At 44.2% G+C, this 23,531-nt stretch overlaps 2 protein-coding genes across 2 annotated transcripts in view; both read left to right on the top strand.

Annotated features, from left to right (window-relative positions):
- The first annotated feature begins 12,498 nt into the window (after positions 1-12,498).
- Positions 12,499-14,264, top strand: fgf9 (fibroblast growth factor 9). Its single transcript, XM_070446479.1, has 4 exons — positions 12,499-12,646; positions 13,130-13,261; positions 13,470-13,573; positions 13,687-14,264. Exons 1-4 carry the CDS (start codon positions 12,499-12,501, stop codon positions 13,867-13,869), a joined length of 567 nt encoding a protein of 188 aa, XP_070302580.1. The 3' UTR covers positions 13,870-14,264.
- Positions 14,265-17,187: 2,923 nt separating this feature from the next.
- Positions 17,188-23,531, top strand: part of LOC111972815 (transmembrane protease serine 3-like) — a 6,782-nt gene continuing 438 nt past the window's right edge. Inside the window, exons 1-13 of the mRNA XM_070446221.1 lie at positions 17,188-17,256; positions 17,920-18,154; positions 19,323-19,427; positions 19,657-19,773; positions 19,938-20,061; positions 20,225-20,350; positions 20,485-20,531; positions 20,615-20,780; positions 20,930-21,099; positions 21,656-21,751; positions 21,887-22,029; positions 22,208-22,357; positions 23,053-23,531. The exon at positions 23,053-23,531 is cut by the window's right edge and continues 438 nt beyond it. Of these exons, the coding sequence (XP_070302322.1) occupies positions 17,188-17,256; positions 17,920-18,154; positions 19,323-19,427; positions 19,657-19,773; positions 19,938-20,061; positions 20,225-20,350; positions 20,485-20,531; positions 20,615-20,780; positions 20,930-21,099; positions 21,656-21,751; positions 21,887-22,029; positions 22,208-22,357; positions 23,053-23,097 (1,593 nt within the window). The 3' untranslated portion in view covers positions 23,098-23,531. The remainder of the gene's footprint in view (positions 17,257-17,919; positions 18,155-19,322; positions 19,428-19,656; positions 19,774-19,937; positions 20,062-20,224; positions 20,351-20,484; positions 20,532-20,614; positions 20,781-20,929; positions 21,100-21,655; positions 21,752-21,886; positions 22,030-22,207; positions 22,358-23,052) is intronic.

The raw sequence follows: 23,531 nt of genomic DNA, 5'->3' as shown, positions 1-23,531 counted from the left end.
TTCATTCCACTGGGCTGTGTACACTACAAAAAAAATTACACGATACCACATTGACACACTTCCAGAAGACTGACTGGCTGCAATATCTCAGGCAACTATATGGACACCTAAGTCAACGGCGCCTCTAGTGGATAATGATTTACAAGTTTATAATACAATAAATTAATCAATCAGACTATCCCAATGTACACTGACATTCAAATTGATTCATGCATGGGTTGCATAGGGTCGGAGTTAGGCAAACACAGTTTGTTTAGACACATTAAACTTTAAAGGCGGTAATACGGAAGTGAGATCCTTTGAACTTGCTTTGTGAAATTCACTGAGGTTGCAAGCTGTGCTAGAGCATAGAGATAGTTAGAGGACGCAATATTGAATATGTCCTATTATGGAGTATGTGAGAGCATGGGCAGCAAGTAGAGGTAATGGGAGAGCTACAGTATATTGGGTAGGGTGTCTTAACTGTTCTACATTCTTTCAATATGGGTGACTCTCTTAAAATAGCCTGTTTTGTTTTTGTGCAGGCATCACCCTTACTTATAAAGGCCCTCACCTGAGAAGTAGAAATTAAATGGAGAGAAACTGGGAATTGAATAACTGCAGTTGACATAGTTAAGTGAATGGAAGAATACTCTTATTGCAATGTGGGTGGCTCTTGTGGGTGTGCATAGTGTAGTCAATGGCACAAGGTGTTGCCAGGGCACAGCACCCTCTTCAAGAAGCAGGAGGTGAAGTTCTCCCGCACATGGATTTTCCTATATGCTGCCAGCACGCCCACAAGCGAGCCACTCTGGGCGGCCGAAGCGGCACGCGGAAMATTTTCCGCGTGCTAGTGTACATGAGCCGTAACAGATTTGGTTCAGTCAGTCATCCTAATGAGCCCTCCACAGCTAGCTAGTTTAAACTCCTTAAGAGTCTACTGATGCACCTGTGCGCCAATCTAATTAACATAATAAAAAATCCCCATCAAAMTCAGTCCGTTTAAGCCAATGGTGTGTTTTTTTGCATGGACTGCGTCTCAATCCACCACATCCGCCTATGTCAGCCTTCAGCATCTGTCTTGGAAAGTGGCAGAACAACAGCACTGTTTGTCAGACCAGGACAGATTCCCAAAATCGGCTTTCTCACCAAAACATCTGTAGCGTACGAACGGTTGGGCCTACTAACTAACATGACCACTCTATGGACAGATGAATCCCCCACAACTGTCACGGGACTCGTCTGAAGATAACCCAGTACAAGTAAAACAAATAMATGGGAGTATGGAGGTAGTTTTGTGCCAACAAAAAAAAGGGCTTAAATAGGTGTCCAAAAAACAGAAATATTTCCTGACCTTTCTTATATCTCCTCAATATAGGACAAACACTTAAAAACCTTATTCCTTATGATTTTTTTTGCTTACTGTCTGTTTTTCCATTTATGAATGTGTTATTCAACTMATTTCTATATTTTTTAAAGGTCAAATTTAAATATTTTTCTTCCCACCTCCTTGTGTTGCCGGCTTGCAGTGCAAAAACTCTCCCCTTAAGCAGTAGACTGTATCACGGTGAGATCCAGATGGTTACTACCAATATTACACCTTATTTCTCGTGTAGGCTGCTATCCGGCTTACTCAAAATATAATCAAGTGAGATGGAAATTGGCCACGTTAACTACCTCCAGCAACATGTGATACAGCTGCCYGTGAAGCAACTGCTGCCCAGTGGCAACAGTCAGAAACACCTCGATACAACACCATTTCACTGGTCATTCACTCCACCTTGTCATTACGTTAACGCATTTTTTCACGGTGACATCCAGATTCCAAGTGGTGACCAATAATTTACTAAAAATAATTTCTCCCTTGCCCATCGAAWTAAACAMACTTTATTTTACAAGGTTTAACTAGCAACATGCTGCTGTTGTTGCCAGCTAGCCAGCAGCATAAAATAGGATGACTGACTGAACTAAATCTATTAATCTCCACTTGATTCTCAGCTGCACGACATACTTCATCATTTTGGGCACCAGGAATGTTCTTATAGCCTCCCCCATGGGTAACTGCATACTCAGTCTGGTTTTATAGACTAGATGTAACATAGTAAATGTAAATTTGTAACATATCATACGTTTCGCATTTTTTTWAACATATTTTACAAATTACAATTGTAACATATTGTACGAATTGCATTTAAAAAAATATATATATCATATAAATTGTAATTGGTAACATATCAAATGAAATGGATGATGGCCATCCACATATTAATACTTGGAGCTAAGATAGAATGATAGGCAGAAACTGCTTCTCCAATAGAAATCCTCGATCTCAATTATAGGTGATGTCATGGAGACGTTGGCTAGCTAAGCTCATGCACGTTATCGGGTCTAACGGTCGTCTTGTGCCAAACTGCGCATGTGCTTGCCGTCAAGTCAAAGGCACTCCTTTGATATAAAGTTGATTTTGAGAAAATGTTCAACGTGTCACTTTCACAAGGTTGGAGTAATAACATGTTCAACTACTTAAGACATTGGCTCGATTCTAGGTTGGGCCTTTAGATTTCAAGTAAATAGAAACTAAGGAAGAATTTTTCACTTCTCTCATTGACTTCTCAAACCCCAAACTCCGGCCTGGTCTGTTTGGTGTGTTTCGCAAGCGTTCCCGGAAGTCTYGCGATGTTGCGCCTCTGGGTTTAGAAGCTCTGTACTCGGAGTGGGTCTGAAAGTGGGTGTGGCGAAAGAAATGGGTGAAATCAATAGCGATAGGTGTAACATCAGCACTCCGTTATTGGTTAGACGGTTTTGATTGAACGGTGTTGTTTTTAGTTTCCTGCCAACTACTTTACGGTGAGAGCATGGACTTTGAAGCCAGAGGATGAGTCTGATTTGTATTTAAATTTTTAAAATAATTTTACATTTTCATTTAATAGAACTGAAGATTGTTTATTTTTTGTTAAAAGTACTGATGATGGGTGTACTGTTGATTGTATGTCTGCGCTTACTGTGACTGTCACCCTGATAGTGGCTACACTAGGTAATCTCCCAATTTTATACACTAGGTAGCTACTTCCCATGCTGTTGCCGGACAACAGTGCCTGGCAACAACAGTGCCTGACAAGCGGAGCGAATGACACTGTATCCCGGTGTTGTTAACGTTCATTCCCTCCCGACTGAATAGACTGTATCAAGATCTATACTGAACAAAAATATAAACACAACATGCAACAATTTCAAAGATTTTACTGAGTTACAGTTCATATTAGGAAATCCGTCAATTGAAATAAATTCATTAGGCACTAATCTATGGATTTCATATGACTGGGCATGGCTGCAGCAATGGGTGGGCCTGGGAGGGCATAGGCTCACCCTGATCTGTTTCACCTATCTTTGTGCTTGTCTCCACCCCCCTCCAGATGTCGCCCATCTTCCTCATTATCCCCACTGTATTTATACCAGTGTTCTCTGTTTGTCTGTTGTCAGTTTGTCTTGTCAGGTCTTACCAGCATGTTTTCCTGTCTCCCTGCTGTTTCCCTGGTTCTGACCATTCTGCCTGTCCTGACCCCGAGCCTGCCTGCCATTCTGTTCCTGTCCTGACCCCGAGCCTGCCTGCTGTTTTGTACCTTATTGACGCTGCCGTGGATTACAGACCCCTGCCTGCCCTTGACCTGTCTTTTGCCTGCCCCCTGTTTTGGTCAATAAACTTCTGGGACTCTAGCTGTCTGCATCTGGGTCTTATCCTCTGTMCTGATAGTACAAACTGGTCATGACTGACCCAGCAGACTCAGACCAGCTCCACAATGCTCTCCCTGAAAGGAGCCACCATTGGAAGATACAAGGAGTTACTGCAATGTCTTATGGAGGGACTCTAAACCCTGGCAGAACGCCATGACCAGGCGTTCGATACATTGCTGGAGCAATTCCACGGATTCCCCACTGGGCAGCGGGTCACACCCGTATTCTCCCAGCCTACCCCAGTGTCCCGAGAACCCGCTTACCTCCTCCGGAGCGCTACTATGGAGATTCCGGAAACTGCTGGGCTTTTCTTTCCCAGTGATCCCTCATTTTTGAGCCGCAGCCTTCTTCATTCCCCTCGGACCGCTTCGAGGATAGCGAACATCATAACGCTGATGTCCGGGAGGGCACTCGCCTGGGCCAAGGCGGTGTGGGAGCGACAGTCGCCGTCTGCCTCAGTCTGGAGGAGTTTGTGGAGGAAGTTCGGAAGATGTTTGATTCACCGTTGTCTGGGAGAGAGGCTGCTCGTAAGCTGCTCCAGCTACATCAAGACTCCCGTAGTGTGGCAGACTACGCAGTGGATTTTCAAACATTGGTGGCTGAGAGTGCTTGGAACCCGGAAGCATTGATCGACATATTCCTTCATGGATTATCAGAGGTGATCAAAGATGAGCAGCTGGGAGCTCGTAGGAGGGAGAGGGAGTCTGTGCCCTGTCGCCTTCACTCACCCTCGATTCCAACCTCGCCTCCGAAGAATCTCGGAGACCCCCGAAGTCTACATATCCAAATGAACCCGACGTCATCCGAGTATTCTCGGGAATCACAGAGGGCTGCAGACTCACCTCCTTCGGAGTCCATGCACCTGGGCAGGGCTAGATTGACTCCGGCTGAGCGCATACGCCGACTCCACACCCAAAGATGTCTATGTTGTTGAGCTACGGGACATTTAGTAGCTACCTGCCCATTAAAAACCCAGGCTTATCAAGATGGGGCGAGTACTCTGGTGGGCCATACGGATACCTTTTCCTCTCCCTTATTCACAAACCTTTCCATGCCATCCTGCTATTGGGGAACCAGTCAAAACCTCTACAGGTACTTATTACCATACTTTTTACCATGGACGTTAGAGCGCTGGATGGGCGCTCTATAGGCCGGGTCACTCACAATAACACTCCCATCAACCTACGAGTGTCAGGGAACCACAGCGAGGCAATCCAATTTATGCTGATTAAGTCTCCTCAGGTTCCCGTGTTATTCCTGTGGGCTTCCTGTGGGCTCGGAAGTTGCCCCGGACCTCTCCACCATTCTCGCGGTGTACCAGGACCTCCGGGAGGTTTTCAGTAAAGCCCGGGCCACTTCACTTCCTCCGCACCGACCCTACGACTGTGCGATCAACCTTCTCCCAGGCACCACACCGCCCCGTGGATGACTGTACTCTCTGTCGGGTCCAGAGACCAAGGCTATGGAGACCTACAGTTGAAGTCAGAAGTTTACATACATGGAGTCATTGAAACTCCTTTTTCAACCACTCCACAAATTTCTTGTAAACAAACTATAGTTTTGGCAAGTCCGTTAGGATATTACTTGTGCATGACAAGTAATTTTTCCAATAATTGTTTACAGACAGATTATGTCAATTATAATTCACTGCATCACAATTCCAGTGGGTCAGAAGTTTACATGCACTAAGTTGACTGTGCCTTTAAACAGCTTGGAAAATTCCAGAAAATTATGTCATGGCTTTAGAAGCTTCTGATAGGCTAATTAACATCATTTGAGTCAATTGGAGGTGTACCTGTGGATGTATTTCAAGGCCTACCTTCAAACTCAGTGCCTCTTCGCTTGACATCATGGGAAAATYAAAAGAAATCAGCCAAGACCTCAGAWWWMWWTTKTAGACCTCCACAAKTCTGGTTCATCCTTGGGAGCAATTTCCAAACGCCTGAAGGTACCACGTTCATCTGTACAAACAATAGTACGCAAGTATAAACACCATGGGACCACGCAGCCGTCATACCGCTCAGGAAGGAGACGGGTTCTGTCTCCTAGAGATGAACGTACTTAGGTGCGAAAAGTGCAAATCAATCCCAGAACAACAGCAAAGGACCTTGTGAAGATGCTGGAGGAAACAGTACAAAAGTATTTTTATCCACAGTAAAACGAGTCCTATATCGACATAACCTGAAAGGCCGCTCAGCAAGGAAGAAGCCACAGCTCCAAAACCACCATAAAAAAAGCCAGACTACGGTTTGCAACTGCACATGGGGACAAAGATCGTACTTTTTGGTGAAATGTCCTCTGGTCTGATGAAACAAAAATAKAATTGTTTGGCCATAATGACAAACGTTATGTTTGGAGGAAAAAGGGGGACGCTTGCAAGCCGAAGAACACCATCTCAACTGTGAAGCATGGGGGTGGCAGCATCATGTTGTGGGGGTGCTTTGCTGCAGAACGACTGGTGCACTTCAAATAATAGATGGCATCATGAGGAATGTTAAAAATGCCAGAATCAAAGAACTTTCTTCTGAAACTAGTCAGTCTATTCTTGTTCTGAGAAATGAATGGGATACCATGCGAGAAATTGCAAAGAAACTGAATATCTCATACAAAGCTGTGTACTACTCCCTTCACAGAACAGTGCAAACKGGCTCTAACCAGAATAGAAAGAGGAGTGGGAGGCCCCAGTGCACAACTGAGCAAGAGGACAAGTACATTAGAGTGTCCAGCTACAATAGTCATCTACAACATTAACAATGTCTACACTGTATATCTGATCAATGTGATGTTATTTTAAGACAAAAATGTTGTTTTTCTTTCAAAAACAAGGACATTTCTAAGTGGCCCCAAACTTTTGAACGGTAGTGTATACTCCGAGTCACAATTCACATCAATAACAAGTGGTTCAACCATCTGCACCCATTCAATTTATCCTAGATGTACGTAATTATTACTTCTAAACAAAAACACTTTTTGGGATTCTCTTATACTTCCAATTTTTTATTATTGCTTGAAAGGTCGCTAGGATAATAATATTTGGTTGTGATCATTGCACAATACCTATTTTGGATGCAGCAGTTGTTAGCTAAAATGCTAGCACCCGTTGACATAGACTGTAGCAAAGCCACCTAAAGAGCCATTTTACTGGTTGAAGTTGAAGCGTTGTTTAAGTATAATGCAGTTGATTTGCGACGATGATACAACCATTAAATTAAGCAGGACATTCATACTAGCCTTACAATCCAATTATTATCAAATAGTAGTGTGATATGCACTCCTAGCAACATGTAAAAAAACATTTTTGCTGGCAGTCTCAATCAATCAAATGTATTTATAAAGCCCTTTTTACATCAGCCAATGTCACAAAGTGCTATACAGAAACCCAGCCTAAAACCCCAAACAGCAAGCAATGCAGATGTAGAAGCACGGTGGCTTGGAAAAACTCCCAAGAAAGGCAGGAACCTAGGAAGAGAACCTAGAGAGGAACCAGGCTCTGAGGGTTGGCCAGTCCTCTTATGGCTGTGTCGGGTGGAGATTATAACAGTACATGGCCAAGATGTTCAAATATTCATAGATGACCAGCAGGGTCAAATAATAGTAATCACAGTGGTTGTGGAGGGTGCAACAGGTCAGCACCTCAGGAGTAAATGTCAGTTGGCTTTTCATAGCCGATCATTCAGAGTTAGAGACAGCAGGTGCGGTAGAGAGAGAGAGTCAAAAACAGCAGGTCTGGGACAAGGTAGCACGTCCGGTGAACAGGTCAGGGTTCCATAGCCGCAGGCAGAACAGTTGAAACTGGAGCAGCAGCATGACCAAGTGGACTGGGGACAGCAAGGAGTCATCAAGCCAGGTAGTCCTGAGGCATGGTCCTAGGGCTCAGGTCCTCATAGAGAAGAGAGAAAAGAGAGGAAAGAGAGAAAGAGAGTTAGAGGGAGCATACTTAAATTCACACAGGACACCGGATAAGACAGGCGGGGTCGGGAGACAAATCAAATCAAATTAGTCACATGCACCGAATACAACAGGCGTAGTAGACCTTACAGTGAAATGCTTACTTACGAGCCCCTAAACGACAGTGCAGTTTTAAAAAATACGGATAAGAATAAGAGATAAAAGTAACAAGTAATTAAAGAGCAGCAGTAAAAAATAACAATACATACAGGGGGGTGCCGGTACAGAGTCAATGTGCGGGTGAACCAGTTAGTTGAGGTAGTATGTACATGTAAGTAGAGTTAATTAAAGTGACTATGTATTGATGACAACAGAGAGTGGCAGTGGTGTGGAGAGGGGAGGGGGAGGGGCAATGCAAATAGTCTGGGAAGCCATTTGACTAGATGTTCAGGAGTCTTATGGCTTGTGGGTAGAAGCTGTTTAGAAGCCTGGACCTAACAGTCTAACAGTCTATGACTAGGGTGGCTGGAGTCTTTGACAATTTTTAGGGCCTTCCTCTGACACCGCCTGGTATAGAAGTCCTCGATGGCAGGAAGCTTGGCCCCAATGTACTGGGCCTTTCACACTACCCTCTTAAGTGCCTTGCGGTCAGAAGCCGAGCGGTTGCCAAACCAGGCAGGGATGCAACCAGTCAGGATGCTCTCGATTGTGCAGCTGTAGAACCTTTTGAGGATCTGAGGAACCATGCCAAATCTTTTCAGTCTCCTGAGGGGAAATAGGGTATGTCGTGCCCGCTTCACGACTGTCATGGTGTGCTTGGACCATGTTAGTTTGTTGGTGATGTGGACACCAAGGAACTTGAAGCTCTCAACCTGCTCCACTGCAGCCCCGTCGATGAGAATGGGGGTGTGCTCCGTCCTGTTTTTCCTGTAGTCCACAATCATCTCCTTTGTCTTGATCACGTTGAGGGAGAGGTTGTTGTCCTGGCACCACATGGCCAGGTCTCTGACCTCCACCCTATAGGCTGTCTCGTTGTTGTCGGTGATCAGGCCTACCACTGTTGTGTCATCGGCAAATTTAATGATGGTGTTGGAGTTGTGCCTGGCCGTGCAGTCATGAGTGAACAGGGAGTACAGTAGGGGGCTGAGCATGCACCCCTGTGGGGCCCCTGTGTTGAGGATCAGCGTGGCGGATGTGTTGTTACCTACTCTTACCACCTGGGGGCGGCCCATCAGGATGTCCAGGRTCCAGTAGCAGAGGGAGGTGTTTAGTCCCAGGGTCCTTAGCTTATTGATRAGCTTTGAGGGCACTGTGGTGTTGAACGCTGAGCTGTTGTCAATGAATAGCATTCTCACATAGGTGTTCCTTTTGTCCAGGTGGGAAAGGGCAGTGTGGAGTGCAATAGAGACTGCATCATCTGCGGATTTGTTGGGGCGGTATGCAAATTGGAGTGGGTCTAGGATTTCTTGGATGATGGTGTTGATGTGAGCCATGACCAGCCTTTCAGAGCACTTCATGGCTACAGACGTGAGTCTTTAGGCAGGTTACCTTAGTGTTCTTGGGCTCAGGCACTATGTTGGTCAGTGCATGCTCGCAGTACACGTCCTGGTAATCCGTCTGGCCCTGCGGCCTTGTGAATGTTGCCCTGTCTAAAAGTTTTACCCACATCGGCTGCGGAGTGTGTGATCACACAGTCTTCCGGTACAGCTGGTGCTCTCATGCATGTTTCAGTGTTATTTGCCTCGAAGCGAGCATAGAAGTAGTTTAGCTCATCCTGAAGGCTCATGTCACTGGGCAGCTCTCGGCTGTGCTTCACTTTGTAGTCTGTAATGGTTTGCAGGCCCTGCCATATCCGACGAGCGTCAGAGCCGGTGTAGTACTACTCAATCTTAATCCTGTATTGACGCTTTACCTGTTTGATGGTTCGTCGGAGGGCATAACGGGATTTCCGGGTTAGAGTCCCGCTCCTTGAAAGCGGTAGTTCTAGCCTTTAGCTCAGTGCTGATGCTGCCTGTAATCCATGGCTTCTGTTGGGGTATGTATGTACGGTCACTGTGGGGACAACGTCATCGATGCACTTATTGATGAAGCCAGTGACAGATGTAGTGTACTCCTCAATGTCATTGGAGGAATCCCGGAACACATTCCAGTCTGTGCTAGCAAAACAGTCCTGTAGCTTAGCATCTGCTTCATCTGACCACTTTTTTATTGATCTAGTTAGTCACTGGTGCTTCCTGCTTTAATTTTTGATTGATGAAATTATGGTCAGAACTATGGCCCCGTCCGACGATACCCCCAGACAAGGCCAACCAGGCAGGATATAACTCCACCCACTTTGCCAAAGCACAGCCCCCACACCACTAGAGGGATATCTTCAACCACCAACTTACTACCCTGAGACAAGGCCGAGTATAGCCCATGAAGATCTCCCCCACGATACTAACCCGAGCGGGGTGCCAACCCGGACAGGATGATCACGTCAGTAACTCRACCCACTCAAGTGACGCACCCCTCCTAGGGACGGCATGGAAGAGCACCAGTAAGCCAGTGACTCAGCCCCCGTAATAGGGTTAGAGGCAGAGAATCTCAGTGGAGAGAGGGGAACCAGCCAGGCAGAGACAGCAAGGGTGGTTTGTCGCTCCAGTGCCTTTCCGTTCACCTTCACCTTCCCTGGACCAGACTACACTCAATCATAGGACCTACTGAAGAGATGAGTCTTCAATAAAGACTTAAAGGTCGAGATCGAGTCTGTGTCTCTCACATGGATAGACAGACCATTCCATAAAAATGTAACTCTATAGGAGAAAGCCCTGCCTCCAGCTGTTTGCTGAGAAATTCTAGGGACAGTAAGGAGGCCTGCGTCTTGTGACCTTAGTGTACGTGTAGGTATGTACGGCAGGACCAAATCGGAAACATAGGTAGGAGCAAGTCCATGTAATGCTTTGTAGGTTAGCAGTCTATGAGAACTCCCCCGTGTTTTCCCAGAAGGTGGGGAAATTGTGGGTGTACTTATGTGGGTGAGTCAACTTATTTGAATGACATTATTTCATATGATTTAATACATGTTATTACTGTTATTAAGTCTGCTCCATTTGAAGTAGAATTTTTATTTATTTTTAACAATGGTACATCATTGTTTATCATCAGTAATTATTTCACCTGCTATTTAAAATGACAATAATTCAAAGAATGATCACAGGACCACCTGTTTACTTTTCTTTATCAATCGACCTTTCACTTATCTGAACGATATGATTTGGCTCACAGACAGACGTCAGTCTCATAAAGATAAAGACAAGATGGAGTTTTCCTTGCTTTATCTCAATGATCAGTCTCACATTTTTTCAGACTCAAAGGTCACGTGAGGGTCTACGCAACAAACGTCCTGTATCACCACCAGTTTTGAATCTTGTTAGAAACACGTAATAACCAGCCTAAATGTACTTAATCACACTCTCTCTCTGTGTCTTTGATTGCAGACCAGCACAGCCCAGTGATTAGGCCTGCCTTGCAATCTCACTGATACTGTAGGGTAGAGTAGGCATACGCATGTCTGGTGGGCAGAGAATGAGGATGAGTGATATAACGTACCTTTGTATTTCTTAGATTTTTTTTTCATCTGATAAAGCCCTCAAACTCAACTCTGGACCTCGAAGCTAGTTCCACTGCATTKTCTAATCAGGGACCGATTTAGACCTGGGACACCAGGTGTGTGCAATTAATTATCAGGTAGAAGAGAAAAACCAGCAGGCTCCGGACCTCGTAGGTTAAGTGTTGAGTACCCCTGTGATTTAGCATGCATGTTTTTTTTGTCAGAAGCAATATTGTAGTTTATTATAATGCCTATGTGTCTTAGAATTTCCAACRCTGTATGTCAAAGACTGTCAAAGACACATACCCAAACAACAACGTCATTAGGTTTATCTGTGTCTGTACTTTTCCCTGATAAACTTATTCAAAATAATGATAGTATACCAACTCAAATCAGGTTAGTGTTACAGCATTCTAATGGTATATCTTTTAAAACAAACTCTTCATCAGGTTAATCTGTATTTGAACAATTAGTGACATGGGAAGGGCATGTACTGTAAGTCTAACCAGGGCCACCTCTCAAAAGAGACATAGAGCAAAGTGTATATTATAAATGTGATGGCATACGGACAGTGGTGTGTGTGTGTGTGTGCAGTGTCAAAGCAAAGTGAGAGGGAAGGAAGTGGATAGGGCAGAGAGAAGGCATACTGACCCTGAGGAGCAGGGGTGTTTATTTTGACTGGAGTACATCGCGTTCAGCAGCATTGGTTGGAGGAGGATTAGGAAAAGTATCAAGGGTCGGGTGCACTTTGACAGCCGCAACACCACAACTTTACTGGTGGGTCTGGTGACAGAGTGGGTCGAATGGAAGGACTGTGTTCTTAACTTCACTGTCCCTGTATTAGCCTTTGCAGTCAACATGGCAGAATGGAACTGGTGCCCATTGATTTGTATCTAACAGACCTGGGTTCAAGTACTATTTCAAATATCGCAATTACTTTCACATACATTCAAAGTAAGTATTCAGATGTATTTTATTTGAATAGACAAGTAGTTGAATGTTTCAATGTATTTGGAAATACACTTGGAAACTATTTGAAAATAGTCAAATACACTGACTCAAATACACTCCCATGCATATTACCCAGGTATTTGAAATTAGTATTTGAAATTAGTATTAGAAAATCATCTCAAATACAATTTGGTAGACTATTTGGTTTTTACAAATAACCATTCACTCAAATAAAAGTTMTTGTTTTGGGCTGTGTATTTGAACATAATCAAATACACAGAAAGAAGTATTCGACATAACAGATACTCAAATACACATGTATTTGAACCCAGGTCTGGCATCTAATGCTGATCACTATGGATGCTCACCTGCTGTTCCCGTGCCTGATGATGCTACTGGCTCTGTGTATGGATTATCACTGTGCAGATGCAAATGAAGACCCGGGCAATCAACTGCGAGGCCTCTGGAGGTTGTCAATGAAAGACTCAAAGCAGAAAATGAAAGGTGAGAACAACATGAGATGAAATGTTGTGTCTTCTTGCATCATGCTGATATAATATTAATATTAATAATATTAATATTACTTACTGTAACATAATGACCTCCCAACCGGCTGCTGGTGTTTGTTGGATGTTTGTTCATTAGGAAGTTAAAACGTTAAAAAAACACCTGTTGTGAAGTTCCTATGCCAGACCGCTTTAAACTGTTGTGACTGAGGTCACTTTGTTGAGATAAATATTTTCCTCTTATGTAATTGTGTCTGGGCTAGCCTGCCCTGATCAGCTTGAAGAATACATTAGCCTTTGCTGTCACCTTGAGAGATAGGACACTACCTAATACTCTTACTGTATAACAAACTTAAACAAAAGAGAAGAAAAGCAGACCTTTAGTTCCACTGATAAGATGCACGTGTCCACAGTTTTATTTCTTACACCCACGCTCTTTATCTCTCTCTCTCTCTCTCTCTCTCTCTCTCTCTCTCTGCAGGTGTGCCACCTCCTCATCCAATCAGAGGATTGGTCAAACAACAGCTGCTGTACTGCCGTGTTGGGATAGGATACCATCTCCAGGTCCTGTCCAATGGAACTGTAGGAGGAGTGCACGAACCAACTGAACATAGTAAGTTCTGCTGAACTCCCTTTAATTGATGACAACAATATACAGTATATCAGTTGTTCTGTATATCAGTTGTGTCAGAGGAACTGTTCATTTCAGAGAACAGATATGAAACAGACCTGGAAGCCCTTGATGTAAGATCATTAACCTGTTGCGTGTGTGTGTGTCACTCTGCGTTAGACTGTATCTCACCATCCCTTGCATCCTGCAGGCTTGCTGAAGGTGTTTGCCATGAAGCGTGGTGTTGTGGGCATCAGAGGCATCAAGACTGGCTTGTATCTCTGTATGAGCCAAGAGGGCATCGCACACGGAGCAGTGAGTACAATTGAGTACATCTAACATGACTCTAACGTGACTGTTATAAATGGGGTATAGTAATGCAATAAAGACGTTTGCTTTTCTGATCATGTCATCTTGTCCACCCGCAGTTACAGTTCTCATCTGACTGTCTGTTCAAGGAGAGCCTGGAGGAGAACCACTACACCACCTTTTCCTCCCTGTCTCACCCAGGCATCTACTTGGCCCTGTCCCATAAAGGAGAGGCCAAGAGGGGGACCAGCGTTGGGAGACTCCAGCCCTGCACACACTTCCTCCCTCGCAGAGCTCCATAAGTAACCCCTGTGCAACCCTTTTACAACCTTTCTACAACCAATGACCCCAACCCAGGAGTCACAACTGTAACTGTGAGGAGAATCCTGTAAATCCCTACAACGTTGAAATAACCCAAACGGTTGGGCATTTCACCCTTTTACCCAGTGTGACTGATATACTTGAAATGACATTGGAAACAGTGTAGCAACTGAAGAAAAGCAAATTGACATATATTGGTAGACTAACTCTAAGGGTCAACGCACACACGGCCCTTGTGATGCTCTGATAGCATAACTGGATGTAACTGGACTGGACTGGATTTCGAACATCTGTTTGAAATATGAGGATATTTATGGACAAAAATATTCGTTTTTTAAGTCTACAGTTTCAGTCGGATTGCGTTGTGATCATTACACTTGCCTTTTTTCAACTTTTCACATKATTTATTATATTTATCAGGGTTGGCCCTAGCCTTTTGGGGGCCCTAAGCGGGATATGTTTGGGGGACCCCCCACCTCACGGGCAAAACATTTTAGTGGCCCCCCTTATGATGGTTGAAAGAAAAGTTTATTTCCTGCAATTCTACACATTTTGCCATCAGAAGTAGAGAAAATGTTACAGTTTTAAAGTACGCTTTCTCCAATTCTACACATTTTCCCATGAGGCRGAGAGAAAATGTTGCCATTTWATTTTTTTAAATTATGTCATTCTATACATTTTGAGAGAAAAAAAATTGCAGTTTTAAAGCATTTTTCCATGAATTATGCCATGTTAATAATATCTGAGTGAGAGTGACTAACAAAATCAATGTGGGTCCCCTGGAGGTCAGGGCCCCTGGACACCTTCCCTGCGTGCCTGGTCAGTATTCGTCCATGATTACTAAGTTAGATAGCTGGCTAGACAAACTTACCAATCAAAACATTTGTGTGACTGTCAGTGACTGACATAACAAGAGAAAAACTGTTGATGTACAACCCAATTTAGTTTTTGGGGGGAAAAGCAGCCGGGGGCCCTACGCGACCACTTATGTTGCTTATGCCTGCAGCCGGCCCTGATATTTATTACAATCTACTATGAATATCACTTCCCTCTGTAWGTATTTGGACAGTGTTGCAAAAATAAATATTTGTTTGGCTCTATGCTCCTGCAAAAAATGTCACCCTCCCACACACACACTTAAAAAGTAGTCAAAAGTTTAGTATTTGGTCCCATATTCCTAGCACGCAATGACTTCATCAAGCTTGTGACTACAAACTTGTTGGATGCATTTACAGTTGGTTTTAGTTGTGTTTTGGGTTAYGTTTTTGCCTAATAGGAACTGAATGGTGAATGATGACTGCAGTAATTGAATTCTATGCGAGAAGATACAGTAAGATGTTTCTGAACATTTCTACATTTCTAAATCTGAGGTCTTGGCTGATTTCTTTTGATTTTCCCATGATGTCAAGCAAAGAGGCACTGAGTTTGAAGGTATGACTTGAAATACATCCATAGGTACACCTCCAATTTACTCAAATGATGTCAATTAGCCTATCAGAAGCTTCTAAAGCCATGGCATCATTTTCTGGAATTTTCCAAGCTGTTTAAAGGCACAGTCAACTTAATGTATGTAAACTTCTGACCCAYTGGAATTGTGATRCAGTGAATTATTGTAACGCTCGTCGTCAGAAGGAGTGGACCAAAGCGCAGCGTSGTAAGTGTTCATGATTTTATTTAATATCAAAAACACTCGAACAAAGTAACAAAACGAAAAAAGCGAACAGTTCTGTCAGGTGCAGACACTAAACAGAAAATAACTATCCACAAATTAAAGAGGGGAAAGGACTGCCTAAGTATGATTCCCAATCAGAGACAACGATAGACAGCTGCCTCTGATTGGGAACCACACTCGGCCAAAAACAAAGAAATAGAATACATAGAAATAAAGAAACTAGAATGCCCACCCTAGTCACACCCTGGCCTAACCAAAATAGAGAATAAAAACCTCTCTATGGCCAGGGCGTGACAATTATAAGTGAAATAATCTGTCTGTAAACAATTGTTGGAAAAATTATTTGTGTCATGCACAAAGTAGATGTCCTAACCGACTTGCCAAAACTATAGTTTGTTAACAAGAAATTTGTGGAGTTTTTGAAAAACGAGTTTTAATGGCTCCAACCTAAGTGTATGTAAAACGAGTTTTAATGACTCCAACCTAAGTTTATGTACATAGGGAACTGTACATGTACATAGGTTATGAGGTCTATTCCTCTACTTATTCTACACACACTCTGACCCCCGCCCCCTACCCCTCTCTCTCAGGGACTGATGCACACCTCACTGAATAAGACATATGTGCTTGCCAGATAGACGTGGTGAGGAGAGAGATTCACCACCCAGGATTTCAAGTCACCTCAGACCTCTCACTGGACCTTCAGTATGAGAGAAAGATTCCACCACAATACGCAATAAACATAACAAATTTACTTGGGGTCATATTCCTTAATTTATTAATGTTATTGTGTTATTCCTTCTTCATTCTCGTTCTTTTTATTTTGTACAGTTTTGTTTTTTCACTACATCTGACACATTTATTATTATTTAAATCCATATTAATACACTGATCATGACTTAATCATAAATTATTAATAAGAGTGACTATATTTTTGTTGGAGATTACTTTTCTGGGAACATCTGAGTGATCTAAACTCTATAGACTAACAGACTGTCAGCTGGCCATTATGTTCGGCCTAGACTGTAAGGACAGGTGACCACGTCACCCCCTATGTCCGTATCCTGTGGTCCGGTCCAGGGAGAGACACACACCCCGTGCCACGTGTAACCCTACCCCTGAATGGGGAGGCTTGGGATCATTTGATCCCCTCGCTGAGTGGCAGGCCTCTTCGATCAGAACTCGCCTGCTCAGGTGTCCCTTTGTGTCTGAGCGGTGAGCACGGGTTCAGGCAAGGCAGTAGATATAAGACCTCCCATTAAGGGAGAGAGAAAAGGATAGAACTGTGTTTTCATTTGATATCAGGATTGGAAGAAAAAGACTTGATGGTGGAGAGGATCAAGATAATTACTACCGGCATCTAATGGTCACTCGGTTGGTCAGAAAAGTAGCTGGTCATCTTAGCGGCAATCTACAGATTGGTTTGCTCAAGCCTTCCTTCTCTTATCTATTTGGGTCTTCGCCTTTTCAYCTCTTTTCTTTTGTCTTTCCTCTTGTCTATCCTGTACTTTGCGCTCTCATCCGTCTTTCTTCTCCTCTTTCTCCTCCGCTCTTTCATTCCATGCCGTGTTTCTGTCAACTGCTCTGAGATGGACTGTACAATAGATGACAGGGTGTGAGCGGAGACATGGCAGACCAAGAGAACACTGAGGAGCTAGCAGCTCCTGCTGCTGAGGAGAGCACAGCCACTGTCACGGTAAGAATCTTACCAACCTGTGTGTGTCCATGATTGGTATAGTGAATAGTTTTTTTATTTATATTTTTATWTTTTTATTTTTTTGGGGGGGTGGATCAGCTTAATATTGMGGAAAGAATGTTGTTTCCAATGTAATTGTCTGCATCATTTCCAATCCCCCATATTTTTTKGGGTAAATATATATATCCATTCACGTATGCATACATATACACATATATACATACACATACCTACATATAGTGAATAGTTACCTAGTTCAGTTCAGATAAGTGAATGAGCTTAGTCCTACACTCTTACAAAAAAAAGGTTATATCTAGAACCTAAAATGGTTATTCTACTGTCTCCATAGGAGAACCCTTTGAAGAGCCCTTTTTGGTTCCAGGTAGAACCAATTTGAGTTCCATGTAAAACCCTTTCCATAGAGGGTTCTAGCTGGAACCAAAAAAGGTTATCCTATTGGGACAGCCGAAGAACCCTTTTGGAACCCTTTTTTCTAAGTGTGTATGCATGTTCAGAAATTACTTCCGATTATGTAAAAGTTATATTAGCAAGCCACATGGTCAAGAGCTTTGGTTACATGTCTATGTTAGCTATTCACGTGGCTCTATACTATTGGTCGATGAGTAGTATAAGCGTTGGGTAAATATCCATATCATCCCATAGGCCCCTGAGGCCGAGCAGACAGACACATGGAGGATAGAGGTGGTGTCTGTGACTGATGAGGACCTCCCGACGGTCGATACCCCGACCACATTGAATGTCAGTCCCCTCGACAGCCCCAATGACACCCCTCTACCCGACACTGCCAAACCTGAACCCACCACTGAGCACAAAGCCCCGGCCCCTGCCCCACCAAGTCCAGCCATGCCAATCACTAAGGTCCAGCCTTTCATGAATGGTAAGAGACTGGGACTCCTTTACCTGTACATTTTCTGACGGTCTCTCAAAGAGAGGAGTGTGAGGTGTAATAGGCAAGAGTTCACCATTGTGGATTATAGGATTCTATGCCGACATTTGAATGAACATGAAAAAAGTGTTCCAAAATGGTTATTTGCGGAGGGTGTTCAACCAATAACCGTTTTGATCAGAGAACCCATTTTGGAAGACAAGGGTTCTTGTAAGGCAAAGGGTTCTATCTAGAACCTTTAACATCATAAGAAACGTTTTTGGAAGAAAGGGTTCTTTGATGATTCTTTGGAAAGCAAGAAGGATCATTTGAAAAGCAAGAAGGGTTCTACATAGAACCATATATAACATTTCCCGTTATGCTCAATTGCAGGGAGATTTTCATAATAGTTTGTTTTACTGTAATATTTGTGTTTTTGCATGTACATTGATTGGTTGATACATTTTATGCTATACGAAGACAAATAATATACCGTTTTCTAAACGAATCCAATCTATTAGTAATTGAATTTAGTGCACCTGTTACTGAGATGGTTGTTCCAGTTTAGATGGTTGAGGTGGTCTCAGTATTCAATCTGCTCTACCCTGGCAGTCATTCTGAATGCAGGTTGCGGGTGACTAACAATTCTACTTGTTGGATATCCTAATTCTGGCTGGATTCCAATTACACATCACTTTGCAAGCCAGCATAATGTGACTTGCAGGCCTGATTTGGCCCTTAAACCAGGATATTCCTAACACCAATGTGTGTTACTAGGTCSTCAAAAAAAGGCCTTATGATATATGCAATCTATTGTCTTAAATAATTACATTTTAAAAGCTAATAAGGGTGGTAGAACTGTTTATAGAGGGTTCTAGGAAGATCCTTCCAAAGATAAAATGGTTATTGGTAGAACCCTTCATAGAGGTTTAAAAGCAGAGCCCCTACATAGAGGGATCTAGGCAGAACTATATACAGGGGGTTCTTTGAAGAACCCTACACAGAGGGCTCTAGACAGAACCCTCTGCAAAGGGTTCTACCCAGCACCAAAAATAGTTCCCCTATGGGGACAAACCGAAGAACCCTGTATGGTTATACTAAACACCTTTTTCTCTAAGAGTGTAGTGGTTGGCCCTGAAAGGCTCTTTGAATTGTAAATTCCTTTGTCATGATCCCTCAGAGGAGAAGACATGGTGTGGCCGGTTGGTGGCTCGCAGGATGGAGCTGCTGATCGGCGCGTCGGTCCTGATGGTGGTTATTCTCACGCTGGGCATTGGGCTGGGAGGTGAGCGCTAACGAACATAGTCCATTTGTAATTAATTCATTATGCCACTTTCCTCAGCTCTTTAAATAATTAATGCACCCTATCCAGTTATACAACTTGGGTCCCATCCTGCTTTAAAGTCAGTCATTGCCTGGAACCCCGGTTGCACAGTAAAGACAGAAACAAGTGTTGTTGTCTGGTGTCAGTTTACAACCAACAGCATGTTAAAGGGAGTTTCATGTCTCCACAGTGGGTCTTAGCTGTGTGGGTAAGTTCCGCTGTGGTACGTCCTCTCGCTGCATCAGTGGCTCAGCGCAGTGTGACGGGGTGATGGACTGTGAGAATGGGGAGGACGAGCTAAGCTGTGGTGAGCAGAGCTAATGTTTTATCTCAACATATACAAGGACAAGCACACATTAGACTATTGAGACGCAGCCGGTCAAGGGACTCATTCAGTAGAAGCCTATATTCCTCACTCTCTCTACCTATATCTCTACTTCTGTCTCCTTCTCGACCTGACTGTTTGTACAGTGCGTTTGAGTGGAAAGAGTTCAGTGCTCCAGGTGCTGAGTGGAGGTGTGTGGAGGACTGTCTGCGCTGAAGACTGGAACCCTGCTCTGGGCCTTTCTGCCTGCAAGCAGCTGGGCTACTCCAGGTACGACTAGGGTATTTAACATGATATGTGTTACTGGCCTTCTTGAGCCCTCTTTTTCATTGCCCTTGTGTGTTCCAGGATAGAGCTTGCCTTGTGATAATAGATGCATTTTCGGAGGGTGTTTCTGATTAATTGGCAATAACTTATTCTATTCACCCCTCAGGTATGTGGAGTCCCGCTCCCTCCCCCTCGCTGCTATAGAGCAGGACTTCCAGCATAACCTGGTGTCAATCAACCTGAGCCAGTCGGGCCAACAGGCCATCAAGATTCACAACGCCACCAGCCTCAGGTAGCCCCCTGTCACCACACCAGAACAAGAGAGTTGATAGGGACTGCTGCTGAATTATTTTTCAATCAATATTCTGATCATCTCTGTCTTCTGCTCTCTCTTCGTCTTGCTMTCCCTTTCCTCTCTTTCTCCAGTAAGACTCAATGCAGCTCAGGGACGGTGACCACAATCAAATGCCTGGGTGAGTGGATATTTAAGGAAGTGGGAAACGATACACAAAGGTAATACTAGTATTGTAAGCGCATATTGTGCATGTGTCTGCAGAGTGCGGCTCCAGACCCCAGTTCAGCAGTCGTATTGTTGGGGGTAATGTCTCAGCACCGGGCCAGTTCCCCTGGCAGGTGAGCCTACACTTCCAGAGTGAACACTTGTGTGGAGGCTCTGTCGTAGCAGACAGCTGGATACTGACAGCTGCACACTGCGTGTATGGGTGAGTCGAAAGTGAACAAACACACACACACACAGAATCATATGCAACACACACACATAGACATACCCACACACACAAACACATAATCATATGACAAACACGCGCACACACACAATCCAACACATCTCATATTGTTCCTCCTTTCTCAGGTTTGCGTTCCCCTCACTGTGGGCAGTGCATGTAGGGTTGACAGAGCAGCCGGTGAATGGGGCTCAGGCTCTGGCAGTACAGAAGATTATTTACCATGGCCGCTACCGGCCCAAAGCTCTAGACTATGACATCGCTCTGATGAAGCTGGCTGAGCCACTCACCTTTAACGGTAGGTAGGGACCCCTCTGTCTTTTAACATGCTGTACATCTCTGATCTCCCTCCATTTGTCTTTATGAATGGAGGGAGGGATGGAGGCAGGTGCGAGGCTCATAGTATATCCTATGCTTTGTTTCTATAACTCATTCTTTATCCACCTCAATCATCTCCCTCCATTTCTAATTTTCTCACACTGTCCACTCTTTCTTTTCACCCCGATACACCACGTCTTCTCTCTGGTCACCTGGCTGTCTCTCTCTCTCTCTCTCAGGTTTCACGGGCTCTGACAGTGAAATGTCATGATGTGTATGGTCTGTCTGTGGTTGAGGCCACAAGGCTCACCCACACCCCTACTACTCTTGTTTTCCTGCAGTCCTGCATCTCTACTCTAGCTCACTTTTCATTATTGAATGCGTTGTTTTCTCGACATTTGTTAGTTGCTCCAGGAATAAGAATCAGGTCAATTGTAGATTGTCTCAGTGAACTCTTACTTTATCACTATTTTTAACCCAGGTGTTTCTGGGAAGTGTAGTTTGTTTCTGTGACCTGTCCTCCTTTCCTGCTTCAGGTCTAGTGGAGCCCATCTGCCTACCTAACTTTGGGGAGGACTTTGAGGATGGGACCATGTGTTGGATCTCAGGCTGGGGGGCCACTTCAGATGGGGGTGAGTCTAAGGTGTTAAGCATCTCACATGCTGTTTCTCTATTCCCACTAGTGGTCAGTCTAGGAGTCATATAGTTTTAAAATGTTTTTCTTTGTAAATGTATACTTTGTCTGAGTGTATTCTGCTCTTTGCCAGGTGACGCTAGTGATTCGTTGCTCTCTGCCCGGGTCCCACTCATCTCCTCTAAGGCGTGCAGCACGCCAGGGGTCTACCAGGGCTACATCTCCCCCGGGATGATCTGTGCAGGTTACCTGGAGGGAGGAACAGACTCCTGTCAGGTACTGTAAGCTGATGGTGGTGAGCCTTAATATAGAGTGAGACCTTTTGTGATTGTGTAAGTCTACATGGGTTAAATATACATGTGCTGATATGTTTTCACTGCTGTTAAAATATTAGCTGTGTCTAGGGGCTTTCTGTGTGAGCCTAGGGTTTAACTGTTGTGTTTGTGGCCCCCAGGGAGACAGCGGGGGACCTCTGGCATGTGAGGACTCAGTGTGGAAACTGGTGGGGGCCACTAGCTGGGGCCAGGGCTGTGCTGATAGGAACAAGCCTGGGGTGTACACCCGTGTCACCCAGTCCCTCAAGTGGATCCACCAACAGATGGAGGTTAGGAAGGGGAGCAGGGGTTGGGGATTGGGGCTGGCAGTGATTGATGAGCAAGTATTTTAGGGTTTATGAGAAGGGCCAAGAGTTTTGTTCTGACCAATAAAACTTCTTATCATGGGTGCCATTTATCAGGGGAGTTAGTGGAGAGAGAGCCAGTGAGTCAGAAAGAAAGAATGAATGAATGAATGAATGAATGAGGACGTGATTCCTCAGTGTGTGTCCAACAAAGCAGAGACGATTAGAACCGCAGTGAAGCAGAGAGACTTCAACAGCTGTTGGGGGAGAGAAAGGGTACGATGCTTGAGCCTCCCCTTCTGTCCCTCGTGTGTCTTTTCTTATTCTGTTTCACAAGCCCAGCTGTTCTCCTGTCCATCGATTCACAGAACTAAGACCGACAGCAGTGTTCTATTCACGTACTGTGCCTCCCCTCCCCCAACTCCAGCAGCTGGCTRTACAGTAGAGTACAGGGTTGCGTTCAGATATGAAATATGACATGCCTCTCTGACACATAGAGGAAGAAATCAATTCAGCTCGATTCATCACAGTTGTGTCTGCAACATTCAGTGTGTTCACTCTTGTGAACGTTGCCCAGTGCTTACGCTATGCTTCCTCACTGACACCTAGTGGAGATGAAGTATAACTCAAACCCATGTCAATGTTCCTCTTCTCCTGTGTCTGTGTTTCTACATCTCTAGAAAGAAGAGGAGCTGAACCCCTCGGAAGTTAGTACGGACAACTGAACTAGTAGAGAACTCTTTTTATACATGTTACTTCTATCAAAAGTTTATAATCTTGTACATTGCCTGGGACTTAAGAGTACTGCCAACGAACCAAATGTTGAATGTATAGCACAGGCCAGGGTTGGATGGCCTAACAGTGACAGCAGCCCTCACGGGACAGGCAAGGGCAAACCACCCCCCAGAACAAGACACAGTAACCTTATAGACATGTTGGATGCTCAGAAAAGGCTAGAAAAGCATCTGGATCAGAGTACGGTAGAGTATAGTACACTAAACCTTTGTCAGTTTGTATCCTACAAAACATGGCTACAACCAAGCACAATGAAGGCAGTGGCACACTCAACAGTAGAGGTAAGGCATTGTTTATTCCAAAATAAAAAGCTCGAAGGCAAACAGAGAAAAGTGAACAACAGTAGATAACAAGTGACAGCGAT

This window comes from Salvelinus sp. IW2-2015, linkage group LG2, assembly GCF_002910315.2.
Source record: "Salvelinus sp. IW2-2015 linkage group LG2, ASM291031v2, whole genome shotgun sequence".
Lineage (NCBI taxonomy): Eukaryota > Metazoa > Chordata > Actinopteri > Salmoniformes > Salmonidae > Salvelinus > Salvelinus sp. IW2-2015.
The sequence above is the reverse complement of the archived record's forward strand: the minus strand, read 5'-3'. Positions and strand labels throughout refer to the sequence as shown.